We start from the raw sequence: 22290 nt of genomic DNA on the forward strand, positions 1-22290 counted from the left end.
TGTGTGTGTGTGTGTGTGGGTGTCTGGGTGTCTGGGTCCTATTTGTTGTGGCTTAAGAGCCAAATCAGAACAAATTGGGGGCTCCAAGCCAAAGGAGAAACAGGAAAGGCAACAACCAGCAGACATTAAAAACAAAACAAAAAATAAGTTTGGGGACGGGGGGGTTGTGAGTCTTGAACTTGCTGTGTTTAGTGTCTGTGTTACAGTCATGGCGTTCCCTCAGCTGTCTGCTTCCATGCTGTTGGCTTCATTCATCCTTCTTCTCTACTGTACAACATCCTCATCCCGGCACATGATCCCACATCCTCCGTCGTTTCACCATCCTACAGGGTGAAGAGAGCCATGCCACCCGACACCAGACAGAAAGTGGAAAAAACTTTTGAAATGATAACCAGCGGCCTCACTGTCAGCATAGGGGTAGCAGCTGTGATGAAGGATCTCTCCAAATTCGCCAACTTGGCGCCTGGTGTCAGAGTTCTGGTTGCCTCCTGTCAACATGGTCTTGAGCTTCATTTCTCAGGATGACCTGGTGCTGAAGAAAGGGTTTGAAGAAGTGAACAGGAAGTTGGACTCTATCTCCATCCAGATCTCCAACCTGGCAACAGACGTAGAATGGTTTAACTACGCCAGCGTCTACTCTCAAGATGAACTCCGCATCCTCAACTCCTGGAAGAAGTTCAGTGAGCTTCTTCAGAACAGTCAGTTGGTACAAAGTGAAGAGCAGAAACTCCGACTGGCAGAGATATTCACCAACTACTATGAGAACACAGGACCTGAGGCCAGTGTGGCCAACCTCTACCATTACCTGACAGTCAAAGACACGTCTCTCAGTAGAAACCTCAATGACCTGCTGAGGAAGAAGTTTAAATGTGACTTTCAAGAGATTAGCAAATATAACGTCTATTTCAGTTGTTAGCTGTGGCAGGGGATGGTGCTGAACCAGGTCTACTGGAAACCGATCGGGTTGGATTCATCAGGTATAGAAGCCGAACACACCCAGATGTTCAAGAACGTCTACGCAGCTCAGAAATCAGCTCTGGACTACTGCCTGACCAACCACATGCAGTATGTGGAGGAAGACGTGGTGGAGATCAGGAAAGGCAAAAAGCTGCAGATAAGAAGTACAACTGGGTGGTGCTGGTGTACAATACAGACAAGGCTAATAATTACGTACTATATGGTCTGACTAACATTACAGAGGACACGATCACCGTTGATGTGGGATACACTCTGAAAGCAAAAAACAACAAGAACAAAGAACAAGTTATAAAAGCAGCTGATAAATGCTTTGAAGACAAATTGTGTGATATTGAGAACAAAGTACATCAATGTAGGTATACTTGGTCTCTTTATCCGAATCCAGTAGATGATCCTGACCATTTCACTGATTATGCTAAAGCGACACATGCCTATGCCTATGGGGAAAAGTTTGCTGTGGCTCCAGCACACCAAAATGACTGTTGGTGGGGTCGAAGTACAAGAAAGATTTCCATCTATTACTCCCGGAGGTTGCCTGTCTGACAAGGTAAAACATGTAACGACAATGGATGGTGCAAGCGGCTGATGGGCTCCAATGAATGGATGTGTGATTGTCTGGAGGGTTACTATGGTGAGAGATGTGGAGAGAGAATTAGAATTAGGTTGGCTACAGCGATCCATTTATAAGTTGTACCTGACATCAGCACCATTGACACCAACATGAAGAAGATGGAGATCAAACTGGAAAACAAACTGGAGCAGATTCTCAGGTCTATCAATGATATCGTGGCTAGTAGCAGAAATCTGCAGACCGCTGACAGACGACAGGAACGATGACTTACAGCTAGGAAGGACAATGAAGTAAACAATGCTCATTAAAACAAAATTATGTTTAGTCAACAACTCTAGTCTGTAAAACTTCCTCCCAACAGTGAAGCATGTCGGTGTCAGAGATGAGTTGTTTCTTTAGAAAGCTGGAGGATGATGTGTTGATCTGTTCTTCTGTCCTCTGTTAACTGTTAAGTTGCTGCAGTCTGTTCCAGCTCAGTGTAACTCTGTTGTTCTTGATCTGACCACCAGATGGAGATAATGTGACAAGAAACAAATAAAAGAATTACTAACTAAAGACTCACTCCTTGTTTTTTGACAATAAAAGTTTGAATATTCTGATTTATTTGAATGAAACGCACAAATAACAGTGGGAATTCACAAACACCTTCCATATTTTAAATGTCTGTTTGGTCTTTTTTTTCCTAGTTGTTTTAGACTTTAAAGCAGAGATCTTCAACAGGGGGTCCGGGACCCCTAGGGGGTCCTCAGAGTCATTGCAGGGGGGCCTCCAAATTATTGTAAATTTTTGAAAGTCTTTTAAAAAAAAAAGAATATGCCTTAACATAATTCCAACATATTATTAGCAAATATAACTTTCCACTGATGATAGTCTTACTGGCCTATAGGTAAAGTAGTCACTAAGATAGCAGCCCACAGATACAGTTAATCCTAGATTCACTTTGTCACGTGTAAGATTAAAAGATGATTCATAAAATCATGCCAACAATTGATATTTTAATAGCTTATGCAAAAGGATATGTAAGAAGGCTTTAGGTTGCCCTAATAGTTATTGTAGGCCAAGGTTAATATGCAACTTCATTTGATACAATATTAACTTTCAGTTAAGGGGTCCTTGGCTTAAAAAACGTTGAAGACCCCTGCTTTAAAGGGTAATTTCAGGGGTTTTCTTTACCCCAGACTCTATGATTTTATGTCTGAGTGTCTGATGGAACAACAATCTGTGAAACTGGTCCAGTATAAAATAAGAAACAAGCTGTAATGTAACCCTACAGGACTAATGTTCAGCATCAGTTAGTCCACTAAAAGTTCTGTTGTTGCTGCTGACAGACTCAGATTATTACAGACTCAGTGTCTGACAACATTATGAAAGGATCCCTACAGAGATAGACCTTTTAGTTAAAGAGTAAGATCCTTTTAGTTTAACATGATATAGCCCCGAAATCACAAACCTACCAGACTCCATGTAAATAATCACTACTTGTATCATTGTAAAACACACTTCATTCAAAGTGGACAGAAACTAAATAAAACTACCAAAAGCCGTCTTGGTTCATCTTTCCACTGTTCCAACAATCACCACTCTGGTTTGGTTGAAATAAACTCTTAATTCACCCATTTACATGTGGAGATATGCTGGCTCTATACACGCTAAAAGTCCTGATTATTTACATGGAGTCTGGTGGGTTTGGTGATGGTGATTTCAGGGCTGTTTCATGTTAAACTAAAAAAACTAAACACAGACATTTTATCACCACAAATAGCACAATTAATCAATAAAAACAACCAAACACTCACACATCAGCGCCCCTTTCCACACAGAACACCCAACATTAGTCAGAAACACAAACACATTAGTAATTCCTTAGGTAATAACAAACACATAGTCATAAAACCCGCAAACAAAGGGGGCCAAATAGTCATCCAAGATAAGAACAATTACACTTTAGAAGCCAACAGACAGTTGTTGATGAAATGTACGATCCACAACTTTGGCGGGGATCTATGTTTTGAGGCTCGCAGACCCAAAGTTAACAATGACAGGGCGGCCCTTGGATCAGGAGGAGAGGCTGGCCCACAGCAGCAGCACTCTGTTAATGTCCTTACACCTGTAGCTCCACAGGGGAGCAGCCGCCGGGATGAATAAACATAAATTAATATCAATATTGTGACATATAATGCACAACGACTGCACTTTGGGTACAGTGAAGCAGACAAATAGCGCTGCCTTGTAGTGGATAAACTCTTGGAGGCCTGTGATGTACTATGTGTTCAAGAAACTTTTTTACCAAAGCAGGATTTAGAGGGTCTAAATTCCCTGCATAAAGACTTTTATGGGGTGGGTGAATCTACTACTGGCCTCAGTACCAGGATAGTTCATGGTAGAATACCTGGCGGTGTGGCCCTGTTATGGCATACAACATATGATCAGCTGGTTAATGTGGTCAGACCGGATGTTGATTGGGTAATCAGAATCAAGTTCAATTGTGGTAATAAAACCTTAATTATCTTAAACATTTATACACCTTATGAGTGTTCTCAAAATGAAGATAATATCTAGATAGATTGGCTTGTGTCATGTCTTTCATTCAAGATAATGCTTCCACATGCTTCTTTATTGTGGGTGATATGAATGCAGATGCTTGTTATTTGCCAAACATTTAATGCAGTTTTGATCTGATAATGGTCTGATTCTTTCTAGCAAAGTGCTCTTGCCTGATGGTAGCTACACCTTACATCAGTGAGGCATGGCACACAACTTCATGGCTAGATCACTGCATTTGCACGGCTGATGCACATGATTCTTTAGAGAACATGAGAATTAATTATGAATTTGCCACTACTGATCATGTGCCTTTTTTTCTTTATATGTAAATCTAGGTAATCTACCTACTCTCATGTCTGTAGATAACATGTGTGTGGGAAAAATAGATTGGTCTAACCTGTATAACCCTGTATAAGACACACAGATTGCACAAAGTCAAGCCAGGCTGGAATGACTATGTGGAATAGATGCATGCTGAGGCAAGAAACATTATTATGCGCTGTTTAACTTTGTTAAAAGTAACTCCTTTACAGTGGGTAACATTGCCAGTAATGAAGATGTGACTGTTTTCCCTAAAGAATATATGATGCAATTATGATGCTAAAAGATAATAAGGCATGTGGTATGGATAATATATCTGCAGAGCATTTAAAACTTGCAAGTAGAAAACTCTGTCCCCTAATTGCTATGTGTTTTACTGGGTTGTTAGTCCACAGTAATCTACTTGATTCTGTTTTATCTGTCACCAGAGGTGTCAAAAGTATTCACATTCATTACTCAAGTAGAAGTATAGATACTAGGGTTTGAAAAGACTTTTGTAGAAGTTGAAGTATCAACTCAAGCTTTTTACTTAAGTAAAAGTGTAAAAGTACTGCTTTCAAAACTACTTAAAGTATAAAAGTAAAAGTAATGTAAGGCAGAGATCTTCAACAAGGGGTCCTCAGAGTCATTGCAGGGGGGCCTCCAAATTATTGTACATTTTTGAGTCTTTAAAAAAAAAATAAAAATAAAATGCCTTAACATAATTTCAACATATTATTAGCAAACATAAATGATAAGCTTACTGGCCTATAGGTAAGGTAGTCCCTAAGATATCAGCCCACAGATACAGTTAATCCTAGATTTACTGTGCTACATACAGTATGTCACATACAGTATGTAACATTAAAATATGATTTATAAAATCATGCCAACAATTAATATTTTAATAGCTTATGAAAAAAGGTATGTAAGAAGGCTTTAGGTTACCCTAACAGTTATTGTAGGCCCAGTTTAATATGCAACTTAATTTCATACAATATGTAGGGGGTCCCTGCTACATCTCACTTTAAGTTAAGGGGTCCTTGGCTTAAAAAACGTTCAAGACCCCTGATGTAAGGGGGGGAAATGCCATTAAGGACAACAGCTTAACTCTAAAACGCGGGGACAAAATCATATGACTATAATAATGTTACAGTATATTAAAATCATATCGCTACCTGCAAACTCAGAAGGGCTGAAAAATGTGACACGTATAGTGTGTCTCAAATCGCGCACTTCCCGTAATGCACTAAGGGAAGTGCACTTCGTACACTATGTACTTACTTGCATAGTGCGTAAAATTTGACGGGCTAGCTACATCTCTTCTGTGTTTTTCAGACAACGGCAGCTACAGTCTGGTGTCAGACTCCTCTCCAGTGAAATACAGACACACTTTTACACCGTTTAGCTCTCAGCATTTTATCATGTTTACTCCATCTTCTAGCTAACGCTAGGCTAACCTGCTTCCAACCGTAGTGTTGACTAGCGTCCCGTGCGGCGATGTTCAGTTCCCTCTAACGTCCGTTTTCGGAGCATTGCGCAGGCACCTAAGGCACCGAAATCCGTGTTGCTATTCGGTCCGGTAGATAACGGTCGTTAAGGCACCGGTGGCGTATTAGCACCGGGTCTGTACAGGTGTTATGGATCGCGTAAAAACCAATAGGGTGTCGGAATAGCTATGTTTATACTTCTCATCCAACCACAATCAAATTCACTCTCTCCGGATGGAACGATCTGGATAGGGGTTTTTTGTGTGTGTTTTTTTTTAACGATGACGAGCTGGAATGAAAACAAGCCAAACTGAAATATGAGTAACGAGGCTATTTTTAAAATGTAGGGAGTAGAAAGTACAGATAATTGCGTGAAAATGTAAGGAGTAGAAGTAAAAAGTATGCTGTAAAATAATTACTCCAGTAAAGTATAGATACCCAAAATTTCTACTTAAGTAAGGTAACGAAGTATTTGTACTTCGTTACTTGACACCTCTGTCTGTCACATTAGTGCCTATTATCAAAGACAAAGCTGGTAAGATTAACAGCTTGGATAATTACAGGCCTATAGCTTTGGCCAGTATTTTATCCAAGGTCTTGGAGAGGACTATACTGAATAGGCTGGAACAATTTGTCCTGACCCCTGACAACCAGTTTGGCTTCAACTCTAAACATGGCACGGATATGTGTATTTTTGCCATAAAGGAGGTCCTAGATATGTATAACAGTTTTATTGATGCCTCTAAAGCCTTTGATCGTGTGAATCATGAGAAGCTATTCTACAAATTGTACAACAGAGGGGTTCCCAAATATCTAGTGAAAATCTTGGCTTTTTAGTATGCTCATCAGTCAATGTATGTGAAATGGGGTAACTCTCTGTCTGCCCCATTCAATGTAAGCAATGGAGTTAGGCAGGGAAGCATCGTATCTCCCTTTCTTTTCAATATTTATATGGATGATCTATCAAAGCTGCTAAACAACTGTGGAACAGGCTGTATGGTTGGGGACACCATTATCAACCACCTGATGTACGCAGATGATCTGGTCATTCTTAGTCCATATAGTGCTGGCCTTCAACAGTTATTAATGGTCTGCTCCCAATATGGCTCAGACTTTGACATTAAGTACAATTCTAAGAAGACTATTAAAGCTGCGAGCAGCGATGGACGGGCCCTCGCGCCTCTGCGCGCGTCGGGGTTACCGGCGGACGTCGCTCCTTGCGACCGTGCATCTGCGCGGCACTCAGACGCCACAAACCGTCCCCAATGAAAAGGGAACTCCCCGCCGAGTTCAACGATACCTCACACAAGACTCTATGTCATACGGTTCATTAGCTGTGAAAGGGGGCGTGACTAAAGCATAGGGGGCGGGTCAAACCATCACCAATGAAGAAGGAAGTCTCTGCTGAGGTCATTGATACCTCACACAAGGGTCTATCTTAAACGGACCAAATTGTAAGAAAGGGGGCGGGGCTTAAGCATAGGGGGCGGGTCAAACCATCACCAATGAAGAAAGAAGTCTATGCTGAGTTCAATGATACTTCACACAAGGGTATACCTTAAAAAGTTCCAATTGTATGAAATGGGGCGGGGCTTTGTAAATTATAGAGTGTGGTCTCGACCTACTCTATCTGTAAAGTGTCTCGAGATAACCTATGTTATGATTTGATACTATAAATAAAATTGAATTGAATTGAATTAAGCATAGGGGCGGGTCAAACCATGAACAATTAAAAACGAAGTCTCAGCTGAGTTCAATGATACCACACACAAGACTCTACCTTGGATGGGTCAGCATGTATGAAAGGGGGCGTGGCTTGAACATAGGGGGCGGTCCAAACAATTACCAATGAAGAAGGAAGTCTCTGCTGCGTTCAATGATACCTCACACAAGGGTCTACATTAAATGGGTCATTAGTTATAAAAGGGGGCGTGGCCTAAACATAGGGGGCGGGCCAAACCATCACCAATGAAGAAGGAAGTCTCTGCTGAGTGCAATGATACCGCACACCAGGGTATACCTTAAACGGTTGAAACGTTATGAAAGGGGGCGTGGCTTAAGCATAGGGGGCGGGCCAAACCATCACCAATGAATAAGGCAGTCTTTGCTGAGTTCAATGACACCTCACACAATACTCTACCTTAAACAGGCTCAGTATCACATGTAGACCACACATTCTAAGTTTCATGTAAATCGGATGATGTTTGTCATATAAGGCGCATTTCCTGTTGCCAGCGGGGGGCGCTATGACCAAAAGTCAATTTTGGCCTGTAGGTTTAAAAGTCAGACGGTGTAAAAGAAAAACTTTTCGTCAGGCGGTGTGGGCGTGGCGTGGCGGCCATTTTGAGTGTTTAGCGATGAACAAAGAAGTTGTTGTAACTTGAGTGCACGTTGTCGTATCTGCCCGAAATTTCAGGGTCCAGGCCTGAGGACACCTACAGGCCAAAATTGACTTTTGGTCATAGCTGGAAACAGGAAATGCGCCTTATATGACAAACATCATCCGATTTACATGAAACTTAGAATGTGTGGTCAACATGTGATACTGAGCCGCCCCCTATAATATGGCCACGCCCACTTACTCAGGCCCCTTTCATAACATTTGAACCGTTTAAGGTATACCCTTGTGTGAGGTATCATTGAACTCAGCAGAGACTTTATTCTTCATTGGTGATGGTTTGGCCCGCCCCTAATGCGTAAGCCACGCCCCCTTTCATAACATTTGAACCGTTTAAGGTATACCCTTGTGTGAGGTGTCATTGAACTCAGCAGAGACTTTATTCTTCATTGGTGATGGTTTGGCCTGCCCCTAATGCTTAAGCCACACCCCCTTTCATAACATTTGAACCATTTAAGGTATACACTTGTGTGAGGTATTATTGAACTCAGCAGAGACTTTATTCTTCATTGGTGATGGTTTGGCACGCCCCCTATGTTTAGGCCACGCCCCCTTTCATACATGCTGATCCATCTAAGGTAGAGTCTTGTGTGAGGTATCATTCATCTCAGCAGAGACTTCCTTTTAAATTGGTGATGGTTTGGCCCGCCCCCTATGCTTTAGCCACACCCCTTTTCACAGCTAATGAACCGTATGACATAGAGTCTTGTGTGAGGTATCGTTGAACTCGGCGGGGAGTTCCCTTTTCATTGCTGACGATTTGCGGTGCCTGAGTGCCGCACAAATGCACGGTTGCAAGGAGCGGCGTCTGCCGGCAACCCCGATGCGCGCAGAAGCGCGAGGGCCCGTCCATCGCTGTTCGCAGCTTTAATTTCCTTTGTTTTCTCTTTTATATGATTTTTCTTATTGCTTTAATCCATATTTATGTTTAATAATTACTGGGTATTCATTTTAATATTTACATATGTATATCTTTTATAGCATGTTTTTTAGATTTTATTATCCTTTCCTTTTCAAGGGTTAATATCTACCTGCAGAGGGGGTCCCACCTAATATGTTTTTATGGATTTTTTTATAAATATTTGAAAGATGCCTTGGTTGTCCTTTATAATTTTTGCTCTGCCTTATCTATATTTTAATAATAATTGTATTGTGTTTCTTTATCTATTTTTTATATTTACTATTAATAATAATAATAATAATAATAATAATAATATTAATAATAATAATGCTAAGGGTAATGAATTATATGGAGTAAGAAGTAGCCTATTTCTTACTCCATATCATTCATTACCCTTAGCATTACTTTCATTTTCATTTTCATGCAGTTCTTTTGAATAACACAGCTTTTATGGAGAGAATAGATCGACAGTACAGCTGTGTCTCCCTCGGGTGTATCGCTTCTTAAAGCATTAAAACAACAAGCCATCTGTAGTCTATCGGGTTTTTACAAATGCTTCAGCAGAATATTGTCATGACCTGGTCAACATACAGCATGATGGATTGAGTGTCCATATTACTGATTCCCTTGGTGGATAGATGAACTATCGCAACTAGTTTTCCACACACAGTGCTCAGGGGCATTACCAGACGGCTCCGCGCTCACTACATCATCGTGGGAGGATTTCTTTTCCAGCCACGGACCGGCCAGGGACCAATCACAGGCCTGCCAGGGCCCCAGCACAGAGGGAGCAAAAATGTTAGATGGCTTCATCTAAATGGAAATAAAATGGGTCAGAAGTATTGTAGCTGTGTAATAAATTTACTACAAAACTATTTAAGAAAATACAAAATGAGTTTTAGGGGAAATTTTATGATGAAAAGTGTGTGTATGAAAAAGGATAATAGCATACCCACTGAGACTGGATATGACCCTAATATCAATGTTAACATTACATAACAGAGGGTTCCTGCAAGTGAAGATTGTGAAAGAGATGCTGGTAAAGGTGGAACCACTGAAAGGACGTTGGCTTTTCCAACAAACCAAAGTGCCAAAATAAATAAAGTGTTGTTAACTCTGAACTTGGAAAATCTGCTTCTGTGCATCAAACACGTATTATCCTTAATTGTAATTGTTATTCCTGGGATACAATTATCCCAGGAACACCATTAACACATGTCTCCTAGTAGATCAGACTGGAGATGCACTTCACTCCGCTGTGGTGAGCCAGACAGCGGATGATGGATTTCTTAATCCCCTCTGTGTTATCATGGAGAACTTAAAGCTTTCTGCTAACGTTAATGCTGCATCGCTTCCTGATTTCACTAACTACGGAGCAGCCCAAGGCCCAAATAACAAAACCTGCATGCATTAATCACATTTGCATTAATTGAAATTAGTTTGAAAAAATAAATTATTATTTGACTAGATTGTGTGTCACTGTTCCCAAATTGTGGTGTGTTCAAGTGGAAGATAGAAAACCATTTTTTATGAATTTACGATTCAACCTCACAAGGATTGTAAAACAGGAATCTTGAACACAGACACAGGTTAAAAATAAGACAAATAATTACGATAAGTGTGAATTTCAATCAATAGGGTTCAATTTGAAATAAGACCACTTGTAACAAAAAGTGTGAATTTCAACCTACAGTTTTCCAAGAAAATAGTGACGACTATATTTGAAACAGGCACGGCGTTATAGGTGGGCCTGACGGGCCTAGGCCCACCCACTTTTCAACAGACCCACCCACTTTTCAACAGACCCACCCACTTTTCAACAGACCCACCCACTTTTCAACAGACCCACCCAAAACATTTCCTCAAAAAGCATTAATTAATTAATATATTATAATTTGGTGAAGAATTATTAAAAAAAAGGCAAATAATCTCATAATTTGTGCTAAAATGGTCTAAATGTTTAGTTTTCAAATACAATTTAAAAAAACTGGTCATGTCTATTTTTATGTTTCTGCGCAAGTTCAGCAGACAGTGAGGTTCGGATCGGATGTAGCTTGTCGGTATGCTAGGCTAGCTCCCAGTGATCTGAGAGTGTGAAAATCATTTCCAGTAAAGGACAAGGTTGCAACAGCCGTTGTTTAGGTACCTTAAACGTGCACGAACGTTCTCAGAGTCATCGCTGCAACCAGGAGATGAAGGAGAGCTGAGATCCACAACGCCGAGCACGTCTTTGTCTCGGACACCACAGGATGCTAACGCGGCTAGGGCCAGCGCGACCAGCGCCGGTGCTATAGCCTTTAGCTTCTGCCTCGCGAGTGGATGATATAGCCCCGGCACGATCCGTTCTGCGCATGTGCAAGATGACACGTATGCCATGATGTAGGCGCAGATGATAATGCTGCATTCATGCCACCTCGGAATAACAGGCACCGCCCCCCGGTTACGTTGAAAAGCAGGCTACAGCTAAATTTAGACTTTACAGTAATAACAATAAAGACAAATATTGAGTGATTGTATTTTAAATGAGCACAAGTAAATTAGAACTGACGTAACAGCTGTTATATATGTTAACGTTTATTTTCAAGTTTTATTTTGAGGGTCTTTTAAAGTTTACATGCTGTCTCAGCTAGCGGTTTTAGCTAGAATTAGCTGTTAGCTAAACTAACGTTAGCTTCCCGGTGGAGGCTAACGGCAGACCGCTACAATCAGCTAGCGGTTAGCCAAATTAACCGTTAGCTAAACTAACGTTAGCTTCCCGGTGGAGGCTAACGGCAGACCGCTATAATCACCTAGCGGTCCGCGCATGCGCAGAACGGATCGTGCAGGTGGAAGCGGTGCCATTATTCCCATTGTTATTCCGAGGTTTTCTTTTGTTTTTTTTTAAATGCAAAATATTTCTGTTACAATTTGTCAAAACAAATAGATTGGATTTGTCGAACACAACTCATTTCGTTACAGAACATGTTTTCATAAAAGATAAGAAACATAAGAAAGAAAAAGAATAAAAATAACGAAAAGGTACATAGCCAGAGTATCATACATTAAATATCAGTTAAATTAATTATAAAATTAAATCAGATAGGTGGTGGTGGCATTAACGCATTATCATCTGCGCCTACATCATGGCATACGTGTCATCTTGCACACGCGCAGAACGGATTGTGCCGGTGGAACGGATCGGGTACTGACAATCGGTCTTCCGTGGATGAGCCCGCAACTCAACCAGTGCTAAAGTATCCGGTCACTTCTTCTTCTGCTGAGTTAATTGTGTAGGACCGCCAGAGGATAACAGTAAGGTATGTGAAGGCTACTCTGCCTGTATTGTATTATGTCGTTATATGAGATATATGGATTAAAATAATCAATTCATAACCCGCTACAGAAGCTGCAGGCGCAGTTCTATTTCTATAACAGCTTGTTACTGTTGTCAAGTTGTTGTTCCCTCATGGTTTTCTCTTGTTATGGCCAATAATGCTTTAGGGCTGTTAATGTGATTTATTTATTTTTTGTTAAACATGTTTATAACATGAATCATCACAGTAAAGTAAGGAAATAACTTGAGTCTTGTTTTACATGACAGATGACGTTGTCAATGAACACGCTCTGTGGCCGAGTATTGATTGAAACTGTTGGGCAGTGTTGTTGATCTGTATATTGTTGAAAACTTACAACAGTTGAAAAAAATATTCTGCCTCATGTTATACGAGCAGAACTAAACTATGTTTTGGGGAAATATTAGATTCCTGACCACTTTTACAGTCGATAGGCCTTAGGTTAGGAGAGATGCCCTATAGCGCAGCCAGGTATGGTGGTAATGGAGAGTCCAAAGCGCTCTTCTTTTGGGCAGAACCAAGGAGAGCGATCGCAGATAGGTCCGTCCTTTGCACCGAAACTTTTTACAATGCAACAACATATAAATAGCATCAAGCTATTACAATCTTTATTATGTAAGCACATAGAGCTGGGCAAAATATCGATATTATATCGATATCGTGATATGAGACTAGATATCGTCTTAGATTTTGGATATCATAATATCGTAATATGGCATAAGTGTTGTCTTTTCCTGGTTTTAAAGGCTGCATTACAGTAAAGTGATGTCATTTCGTTGTAACTGTTCTATTATTTGCCTTTACCCACTTAGTCATTATGTCCACATTACTGATGATTACTTATCAAAAATCTCATTGTGTAAATATTTTGTGAAAGCACCAATAGTCAACACTACAATATCGTTGCGGTATCGATATCAAGGTATTTGGTCAAAAATATCGTGATATCTGATTTTCTCCATATCGCCCAGCCCTATAAGCACATCTAATATATATAATATAACAGTATATTAGCCTTAGTCATTTTTATTAGGTTAAACAGGGATTTGATAACGTTTTTAATTTAAGGCCCACCCACAATTGGTCTGGCCCATCCAAAACTGGAATCCTGGCGCCGTGCCTGATTTGAAGACACAAATAAAGTACTTTCCACGCCAGAATAGGTGGCAAACAGAGTAGGAAGCACGTCCCAGAGGGACCGATAGTGGATATAATGACACAAAATATCCTTTTGTATCCTTTTTGTCTGCTTTTATATTTTTAACTGTTTTTAACTGCTCTTCAATGTTTAATTTATTATACTGCACTGTAACTTTTATTCTCTTATTTTATCTGTTTTTATCTTTCTTTTTTATTGTTTTCATGTAAAGCACTTTGAATTGCTCTGTTGCTGAAATGTGCTATACAAATAAAGCTGCCTTGCCTTGCCTTGAATATTTACAGTCCGTTCGCTGTTTGCTTCAGTTTGACAAATTCAGGAGACACTTTTGTTGTTGCAGTGTATAAATGAACATTTCCAGACTCTGACCTGTTGAACCCGGCCCCTCGCAAGTTTTGGCCCGCCAAGTTGTGTGCCAAACCAAAAGAAGGGAACCTTTTATTACTGCAATTATGCGACACTCAAAGCAGAATTTGGCAGATTTGCAGACTTGAGACTCCCCCTGGAAGCAGAGAGTTTACATATTCAGGCTCTGAGACAGACAGACAGAGAGACAGACAGACAGATGAAATGCAGAGTTGTTTTTCAGAGATGTGTCAGAGAGTTGTCCCTAAATGGTAAACGTCTGCGTCTGCAGCTCCACCTGTCAGAAGGTGTGGCCAATCAGCTTCCTTTAAAAAGGGCTGTCGGGCTCAGAGATCAGGGGCTTCCTCTGAGACTCAACATCTTGCAAACTGTTGTCAGAGACCATCACATCCAGCAACCACCCAGCCAGCCGACCAATCACAGCAGGCAGACGTCTCTAGTCCAGCGTCCAGCTCTCCGATCCTCTCTCCAGGTCTTTTTTTTTCATTTCTAGGGTTGGGTACTGACATCCGGTGCTAATACAGCACCGGTGCCTTAACAACCGCTATCTACTAGTTCGAAATAGTAACGCGTATTTCGGTGCCTCATTTCAGTGCTAGTGAAATGCCAGCGCTGCCCTCTGGTGCTCGAAACGGAGGTTAGAGAAGCATCGCTGCATGTGACGATAGTTAAAATAATACACTTGGCAGGTCTGCGTTAGCTAGTAGCTGGATTAAACACAGTAAAAATGCTGACGTAACAGTCTGCAGCTGCCGTTGTCGGAAAACAACACAGACGGTGCATTCACTTGAAACTCGCCTCGCCAGCCTCCTGGTGCATTCAAAGTTATTGTTGAATAACCTATTGTCGTTTTATTGTTAGTTATTGTTATAACATTTTTAATAAGTCATTTAATTTTGACCATGTGGCCTAAGCACTGCTTACTTATTTAAAAAAAAAAAATCTTTTTAAACGTATCGGTTCAGGCATCACCGGTATTGGAAAAAAACCATACGATACCCAACCCTTGTCATTTCACAGGAATATTCTGTTTTATTTTACAGATTTAAAACGCAAAAATTAAACAAAAGCAGTAAAGAACACCTGTGAATTGACATGTCTATGGTAAAAGAACATCTGTAAATGTGAATTACCCCGCCTTAGTTTTAGGCTCAAATATTTATATTTTATTTAATATATTATATTCAAGTTCAATACTGTAAATATATTGATTAAACCAGATAAAATCAATTATTACATGTGTAAATAGCTTTCATTAAACAAGGGAGAATACACACACAAGGTCCCAGAAAATTATTAAAACTAAAAACTATGCCAAGCCCCCTGAGGGTTTCCTTTGCCTGTCCTTTTTGTATTTAATGTCTCTTAAATGAATCATTGTTGTGCTAAACTTAAGCATATAGTTATTGTACTGTAACCAGCCAAACAAAGGAACAAATGATAGACACCTAATGATAGAATAAAATAAATTAGGTAATGGTTAATGGCCATTGTCAGGAATAAATGGTTGAAGAGGAGGCCAGAAATGTCCATTAAGTCCATTAACTACAGGATAATGTAGAGCGAGACGGTTGTTTTAGCGAATACAACCCCGACAGGGTGATCAGGACCCCGACCAAGCCATGTAAATAATGTCAATATAAGCTTTATAAATCAATTAGTAACATTGAGTATTAACTCATCATTAACTAATCATTAACTAAAACCCATTTTCAAAAAGTTTCTGTATCAGACATTTGGGTTTCTTTCAACAAAATTTTCTAAAGAAATAACATGAATGGTTCCCTACAGCGCGTGGAAAAGCAAAAAAAGTGCCGAAAAAGACGTCCACAAAATCAAAAAGTTGCATTGTCGACAGGAAGACAACACAAGGGTTAACTAATCATTAACTAATTAGTCTAAGCATTAGTCATCCAAATAAAACAAAAAGTATCAACATTGACAGAGCACTTACTATCTAAATGTATTAAGTAATTATTTTACAGTATATAACCTTTAATTAATGATAGAATAACATAAATTAGGTTATGGTTAATGACCACCGATGTGTCAATTGTCAGGAATTAATGGATGAATGCGAGGCCAGAAACGTCCGACTACCTACATTACATTACATTTATTCATTATATAACATTATTTATTGTTAATGCATTATTCTTAGCATTAGTTGTAACTTAAAAGCTATTCAAATGATGTTTATAGATGCTTTAAAAAACTTGACAGAGTATTAACTATCTATCTACATTTATAAACGGTGGTCTCGCCTTAGTCAAACACCTCGGAGGGCATTAACCTGCTTACCGCAGTCACTTGCCAAATTACATTTTTTAAGACCATTCATTTATATTTTAATGTGTTTTTTTTTTCCAAACAATAACTCTGTTTCCCTGTTTACGCCTGAGGGGTTTGCCTAATGTCTGGAACAATCATTCCCATCCAAAAAGGTTCTTATGCAATGCAAATGTTCACTGCTCCAGTAAATAGGACGGACCTTAGATACGACTTGCGTTGCTTAGCAAGGGGAGATATTTACAGTTGTGCTCACAATTTATGAAATGTCTATGACTCAAAATATAGCAATAAAGACAATGAGATGATCCCCGTTTAAATGTTAACATACGCTTAGATCTTAATACTGTGTATTGTCCTCTTTTACTAATGACAGCTTGCAGTCTTTAGTGATAGTTGTGGATGAGTACCTTATTCCCAAGATGGTAGAGATGCCAATTCTTCTTGACACAAAGCCTCCAGGTGCCCTAAATTCTCGGGTTGTCTCTCATTTGAGATCTCCCCAAAAGAGGCCGTGGTCAAATCAGCCAACGCTGAAATTGTAGTACACTTTTATACTAGTACTTTTGGTAAATGTATCAAACGATCCGACGGTCTTACCAAAGTTATCAGTACGATACACATGGTACTACTTCCAGTTTTCAAAATAAGGTGTCAAAGTTTATATATAAAGTAGGCCTACACATAAAAATAAGATTATTGGATTATAGTTTTAAGAAATAAAATGAAAAGTTTTACTGTATACATTTTGAGATTTTACAAAGTAATTGTCCCACATTGTGTAAATGGTTTCAAATCTGAAAGTCGAGGTGCTAAAACCCTATTTTGCTCCATGAATCCAGTCAAATATTTGAGTTGACATCTCTAAAAACATCATAATTAAAATCTAACAATGTAACTAATTTTGGAGATTTGTGGAAGTAAAGTCTCACATTTCTATGGTAAAATGACTTGAAATCTGAAACATAAGGTACTATAAAAAAGACTTTGCTCCATAATTCCAGGTAATGAATGATATATTTGAGTTTAGGACATCACTGACTGCACCCTTACTGAAAATCATTTTTACTGTATGATTTTGGAGATTTTAACAACGAAATGTCCCACAATGACTAAAATATATTGGAGTACAGGACATCTCTAACTAAACCCAGACGAAACATTTGTACTGTTTAAAATGACATTGCCGGGGCTCACTTGTTAGAGCAGGTGCACATATATTTAGAGGTTTATGCCTCGATGCAAAGGTCGAGGGATCGACTCCGACCTGTGACGATTTCCTGCATGTCCTCCCTCTCTCTCCCCTTTCTAACCTGTCCTGTCCATTAAAGGCGGAAAAAGTAAAAAAAAATATTCTTTAAAAAAAAAAATAATAATGACATTGCCGATGTAGTCGGTGCTTTTAGTTTTTTCTATTAAATCTTTGCCTACACACCCTTTCCATGCTGTCATGAATACAGCAACTTCAGTCAGATTTTACAAAAAATCAACACATTGTGTTTTGAAAACCAGAAGTAGTCCCATGTTTATCATTTCGCTAACTACACTAGTCCGTCCATCGCTTACTTGATCTGGGCCATTTAAATGCATTTACATCGCGTGCCAGTATAAGAGTGCACTACAAATTTAGTGTCGGCTGATTTGACTGCAGTCCAAAGAGGCTCAATGATATTGAAAATAACAGATTCACATTCACATGTAGAATGGTAAGCCATCAGTTTAACCTGTCCTTCATCACTTACATGTATTTACAGACACCCTGCAGCCAGTCAGAATTGAGCATTCACCCAGACCACGGTAAAAACAGGGTGAAGACCTGAACACGAGCTGTATTCACAAAGTCTCATTCTGCATTAGGAATTTCAAACAACCAAGGAGCTAAAAGAACAATGGCCAAGCATCAGGGAAAGGAGAACACTGAATCTTATAAAAAAGAAACATATTAAAGTAACATAATGCATCTTTGTTATTTTCCTTGATGTGGCGCCCCCTACAGTTTCAGAGTGTTATTGACTTCTATACTGCTGTCACAAATATGGACAGCTGTGAACGTGCATTTGTTATGATTACATAACTTACAATCAAATGCTAACGAGTCAACAACTAACAATTGATTGTTGATTCTTGAACGTCCAGCGTTTACAACATAAGTCCTCATCACTGTAACACTGTGCTGACTTATATTATTAGAGCTGTTTATTTTAACCTGTGTCAATTACTTACCAAATGGTCAATCAAATGGCATTCTATTATTTAGTGCAATTTCTTTACTATGCGTAATTTATAGTATTCGTTTATAAAGTGCAATACGTACATTACATATATACTGTCATCTATTGTACTGTATATTGTACAAACTGAATGAAATGATAAGTTATGAATAGGTTTGTATGTACCTGTTGCCAGCAATTTTGCCTGAGACAAATTTCCCTTCGGGACGATAAAGTTTATCTTATCTTATGATTTTATGTTGTGTTGTCTGTGTTGCAGTCATGGCGTTCCCTCGGCTGTCTGTCTCCATGCTGTTGGCTTCATTGATTCTTCTTCTCTACTGGACGACATCCTCAGCTCGGTCACATGATCCCCCATCCTCCGTCGTCTCACCATCCTACAGGGTGAAGAGAGACCAGGCTTTCGAAAATAGAGAGAAAGTGGAAAAATCTTTGGCAGCTTTAACAGCGGCAAAAGAAGTCCTCCCTTTAATCCAAAAAGGGATTGAAAAGATTGATATCAAAAAGTTGACAGATGTGATGAAGAGTCTCTCCAACGTTGCCAGCTTGGCGCCAGGCATCGGAAGTCTGGTCTTCGCTGCTGTCAACATGATCTTGATCTTCATCCCTCAGGATGACCCAGTGTTGAACGAGGTGAAGAAAGGGTTTGAAGAAGTGAACAGAAAGCTGGACTTGCTCTCCATCCAGATCTCCAACCTGGCAACGGACGTAGAATGGTTTAACTACGCCAGCGTCTACTCTCAAGACGAGCTCCGCATCCTCAACTCCTGGAAGAAGTTCAATGAGCTTCTTCAGAACAGTCAGTTGGTACAAAGTGAAGAGGACAAACTCCGACTGGCTGAGATATTCGTCAACTACTATGAGAACACAGGAACTGAATCCAGTGTGGCCAACGTCTACCATTACCTGACAGTCAAAGACACATCTCTTAGTGAAAACCTCAACAAACTGCTGAGGAAGAAGTTTAAATGTGACTTTCAAGAGATTGGCAAATATAACGTCTATTTCAGTCGTTTGCTGTGGCAGGGGATGGTGCTGAACCAGTTCTACTGGAAACTGATCGGGTTGGATTCATCAGTCATAGAAGCCGAACACACCCAGATGTTCAAGAATGTCTACAGAACTCAGATATCAGCTCTAGACTACTGCCTGACCAACCACATGCAGTATGTGGAGGAAGACGTGGTGGAGATCAGGAAAAGATTCAGTGCTGACAACAAAAAAGCCATCGCTGATGAGGTGAAAAAAGCTCTAGATAAGAAGTACAACTGGTACAACTGGGTGGTGCTGGTGTACAACACAGCCCAGGCTGATTATTACATACTATATAATCTGACTAAGATTACAGAGGACACGATCACCGTCGCTGTGGGATACACTCTGAAAGCAAAAAACAACAAGAACAAAGAACAAGTTATAAAAGCAGCTGATAAATGCTTTGAAGACAAATTGTGTGATATTGAGAACAAAGTACATCAATGTAGGTATACTTGGTCTCTTTATCCGAATCCAGTAGATGATCCTGACCATTTCACTGATTATGCTAAAGCGACACATGCTGCCTATGGGGAAGAGTTTGCTGAGGCTCCAGCACCCATACTCCAACGTGACTGTTGGTGGGGTAGCTATACAAGAAAGATTTCCATCTATTACTCCCGGAGGTTGCCTTTCTGCCTAGGCGAAATTTGTCACAACAACGGAAAGTGCAAGCAGCTGCTGGACTCCAATGAATGGATGTGTGATTGTCCAGAGGGTTACTATGGTGAGAGATGTGAAGAGAGAACCCAAATTAGCCCAGCTACAGCAGTCGATTTACAAGTTGTTCCTGATATCAGCACCATTGATACCAAAATGAAAAAGATGGAGCTCAAACTGGAAAAAAAACTGGAAGAGATTCTCAAGTCGATCAATGACATAAATCGTGGCTAGTAGGAGATATCTGCAGACCGCTGACAGACGACAGGAACGATGACTTACAGCTAGGAAGGACAATGAAGTAAACAATGCTCATTAAAACAAAATTATGTTTAGTCAACAACTCTAGTCTGTAAACCTTCCTCCCAACAGTGAAGCATGTCGGTGTCAGAGATGAGTTGTTTCTTTAGAAAGCTGAAGGATGATGTGTTGATCTGTTTTTCTGTCCTCTGTTAACTGTTAAGTTGCTGCAGTCTGTTCCAGCTCAGTGTAACTCTGTTGTTCTTGATCTGACCACCAGATGGAGATAATGTGACAAGAAACAAATAAAAGAATTACTAACTAAAGACTCACTCCTTGTTTTTTGTAACTAAATGTGTGAATATTTGGATTTGTTTGAATAAAACGCACAAATAACAGTGGGAATAGACGACCACCTTCCATATTTTAAATGAATGTTTGGTCTTTTTTTTCCTAGTTGTTTTACACTTTAAAGCAGAGATCTTCAACAGGGGGTCCAGGACACCTAGGGGGTCCTCAGAGTCATTGCAGGGGGGCCTCCAAATTATTGTAAATTTTTGAAAGTCTTTCAAAAAATGTCTTCACATAATTCCAACATATTATTAGCAAATATAACTTCCCACTGATGATAGTCAGTGTCTAGTGCTAGTGTAACTAGGGTTACATTACAGCTTGGTTCTGGTTTAATACTGCACCAGTTTCACAGATTGTTGTTCTCATCAGACACAGAGACGCAGAAACATGGAGACATAGAGTCTGGGTTAAAGAAAACCCCTGAAATTACCCTTTAAAGCAGGGGTCTTTTTTAAACCAAGGACTCCTTAACTGAAAGTTAATATTGTATCAAATGAAGTTGCATATTAAACTGGGCCTACAATAACTGTTAGGGCAACCTAAAGCCTTCTTACATACCCCTTTTGCATAAGCTATTAAAATATTAATTGTTGGCATGATTTAATAAATCATCTTTTAATGTTACACAGGTGGCACAGTGAATCTAGGATTAACTGTATCTGTGGGCTGATATCTTAGACTGACACTGACGTGCTAGAAAGAGGTTTCCTGATGTTTTAAAGTGTAGGATTCTCGTAGGGTACAGATTTGATCATTGGCAAATTATCAAAGATGTTTTATCAATATTAATAAAGTTATGAATATGGTTATTAATAACTGTATCAAATCGACAAACAATCAAAACGGGGCACCACCCTGCAAGTCAGGGACCAATAATCAAACTGTGGAACAGTCTCATTTCTGTGGTAATCCTTTAAAAAGGAAATAAAGGAAGGGGTGAATCCAAGCACGGACCTGATCAACCAGCAATTATTACAACAAGTACACAAATAATCACAAGCAACTGCTAATTAAGTATAATAAGATTTATTAACGTCACAATTATCAGTAGCTAATCAATAATCCTTCAATAATATACTTATATACCTTTTTACAATATCACAACCAAAAACCAAAAACAAAGCAGCATGGGCGGACACGTCTGTGTCCGTGTGTGAGTGTGTGTGTGAGAGAGAGTGAGTAAAAGGGGGGGAGGCGGTGTCGGAGTGTGGTTCTAACACGAAAACAAACTCCCAAAATGGCTACTCCGGTGAGCTGCACAAAACTATTTAGCCTCAAGAGGGCGGTAGTGGTGCTGGGTGCACGGGCAGGGCTGAAGAAGCCGGGGGTTGCTAGGCAACGTGCACGCTTAGCCGGTATGGTAGTTAGTTCCTGTGTTAGCTCTGTACGAACGTAAGCCGATTCCACGTGTGAAGCTAGCCTACAGCGTTAGCTCGGGAGCT

At 39.9% G+C, this 22290-nt stretch overlaps 1 protein-coding gene and 1 pseudogene across 1 annotated transcript; both read left to right on the forward strand.

Moving 5' to 3' along the window:
• Positions 1-23: 23 nt before the first annotated feature.
• Positions 24-2048, forward strand: LOC114570319 (uncharacterized; annotated as a pseudogene).
• A 12376-nt stretch (positions 2049-14424) lies between these two features.
• LOC114570254 (cephalotoxin-like protein) lies at positions 14425-20488 on the forward strand. Its single transcript, XM_028600496.1, has 2 exons — positions 14425-14511; positions 18819-20488. Exon 2 carries the CDS (start codon positions 18821-18823, stop codon positions 20486-20488), a length of 1668 nt encoding a protein of 555 aa, XP_028456297.1. The 5' UTR covers positions 14425-14511; positions 18819-18820.
• Positions 20489-22290: the final 1802 nt, after the last annotated feature.

This window comes from Perca flavescens, chromosome 15 (assembly GCF_004354835.1).
Source record: "Perca flavescens isolate YP-PL-M2 chromosome 15, PFLA_1.0, whole genome shotgun sequence".
NCBI lineage: Eukaryota > Metazoa > Chordata > Actinopteri > Perciformes > Percidae > Perca > Perca flavescens.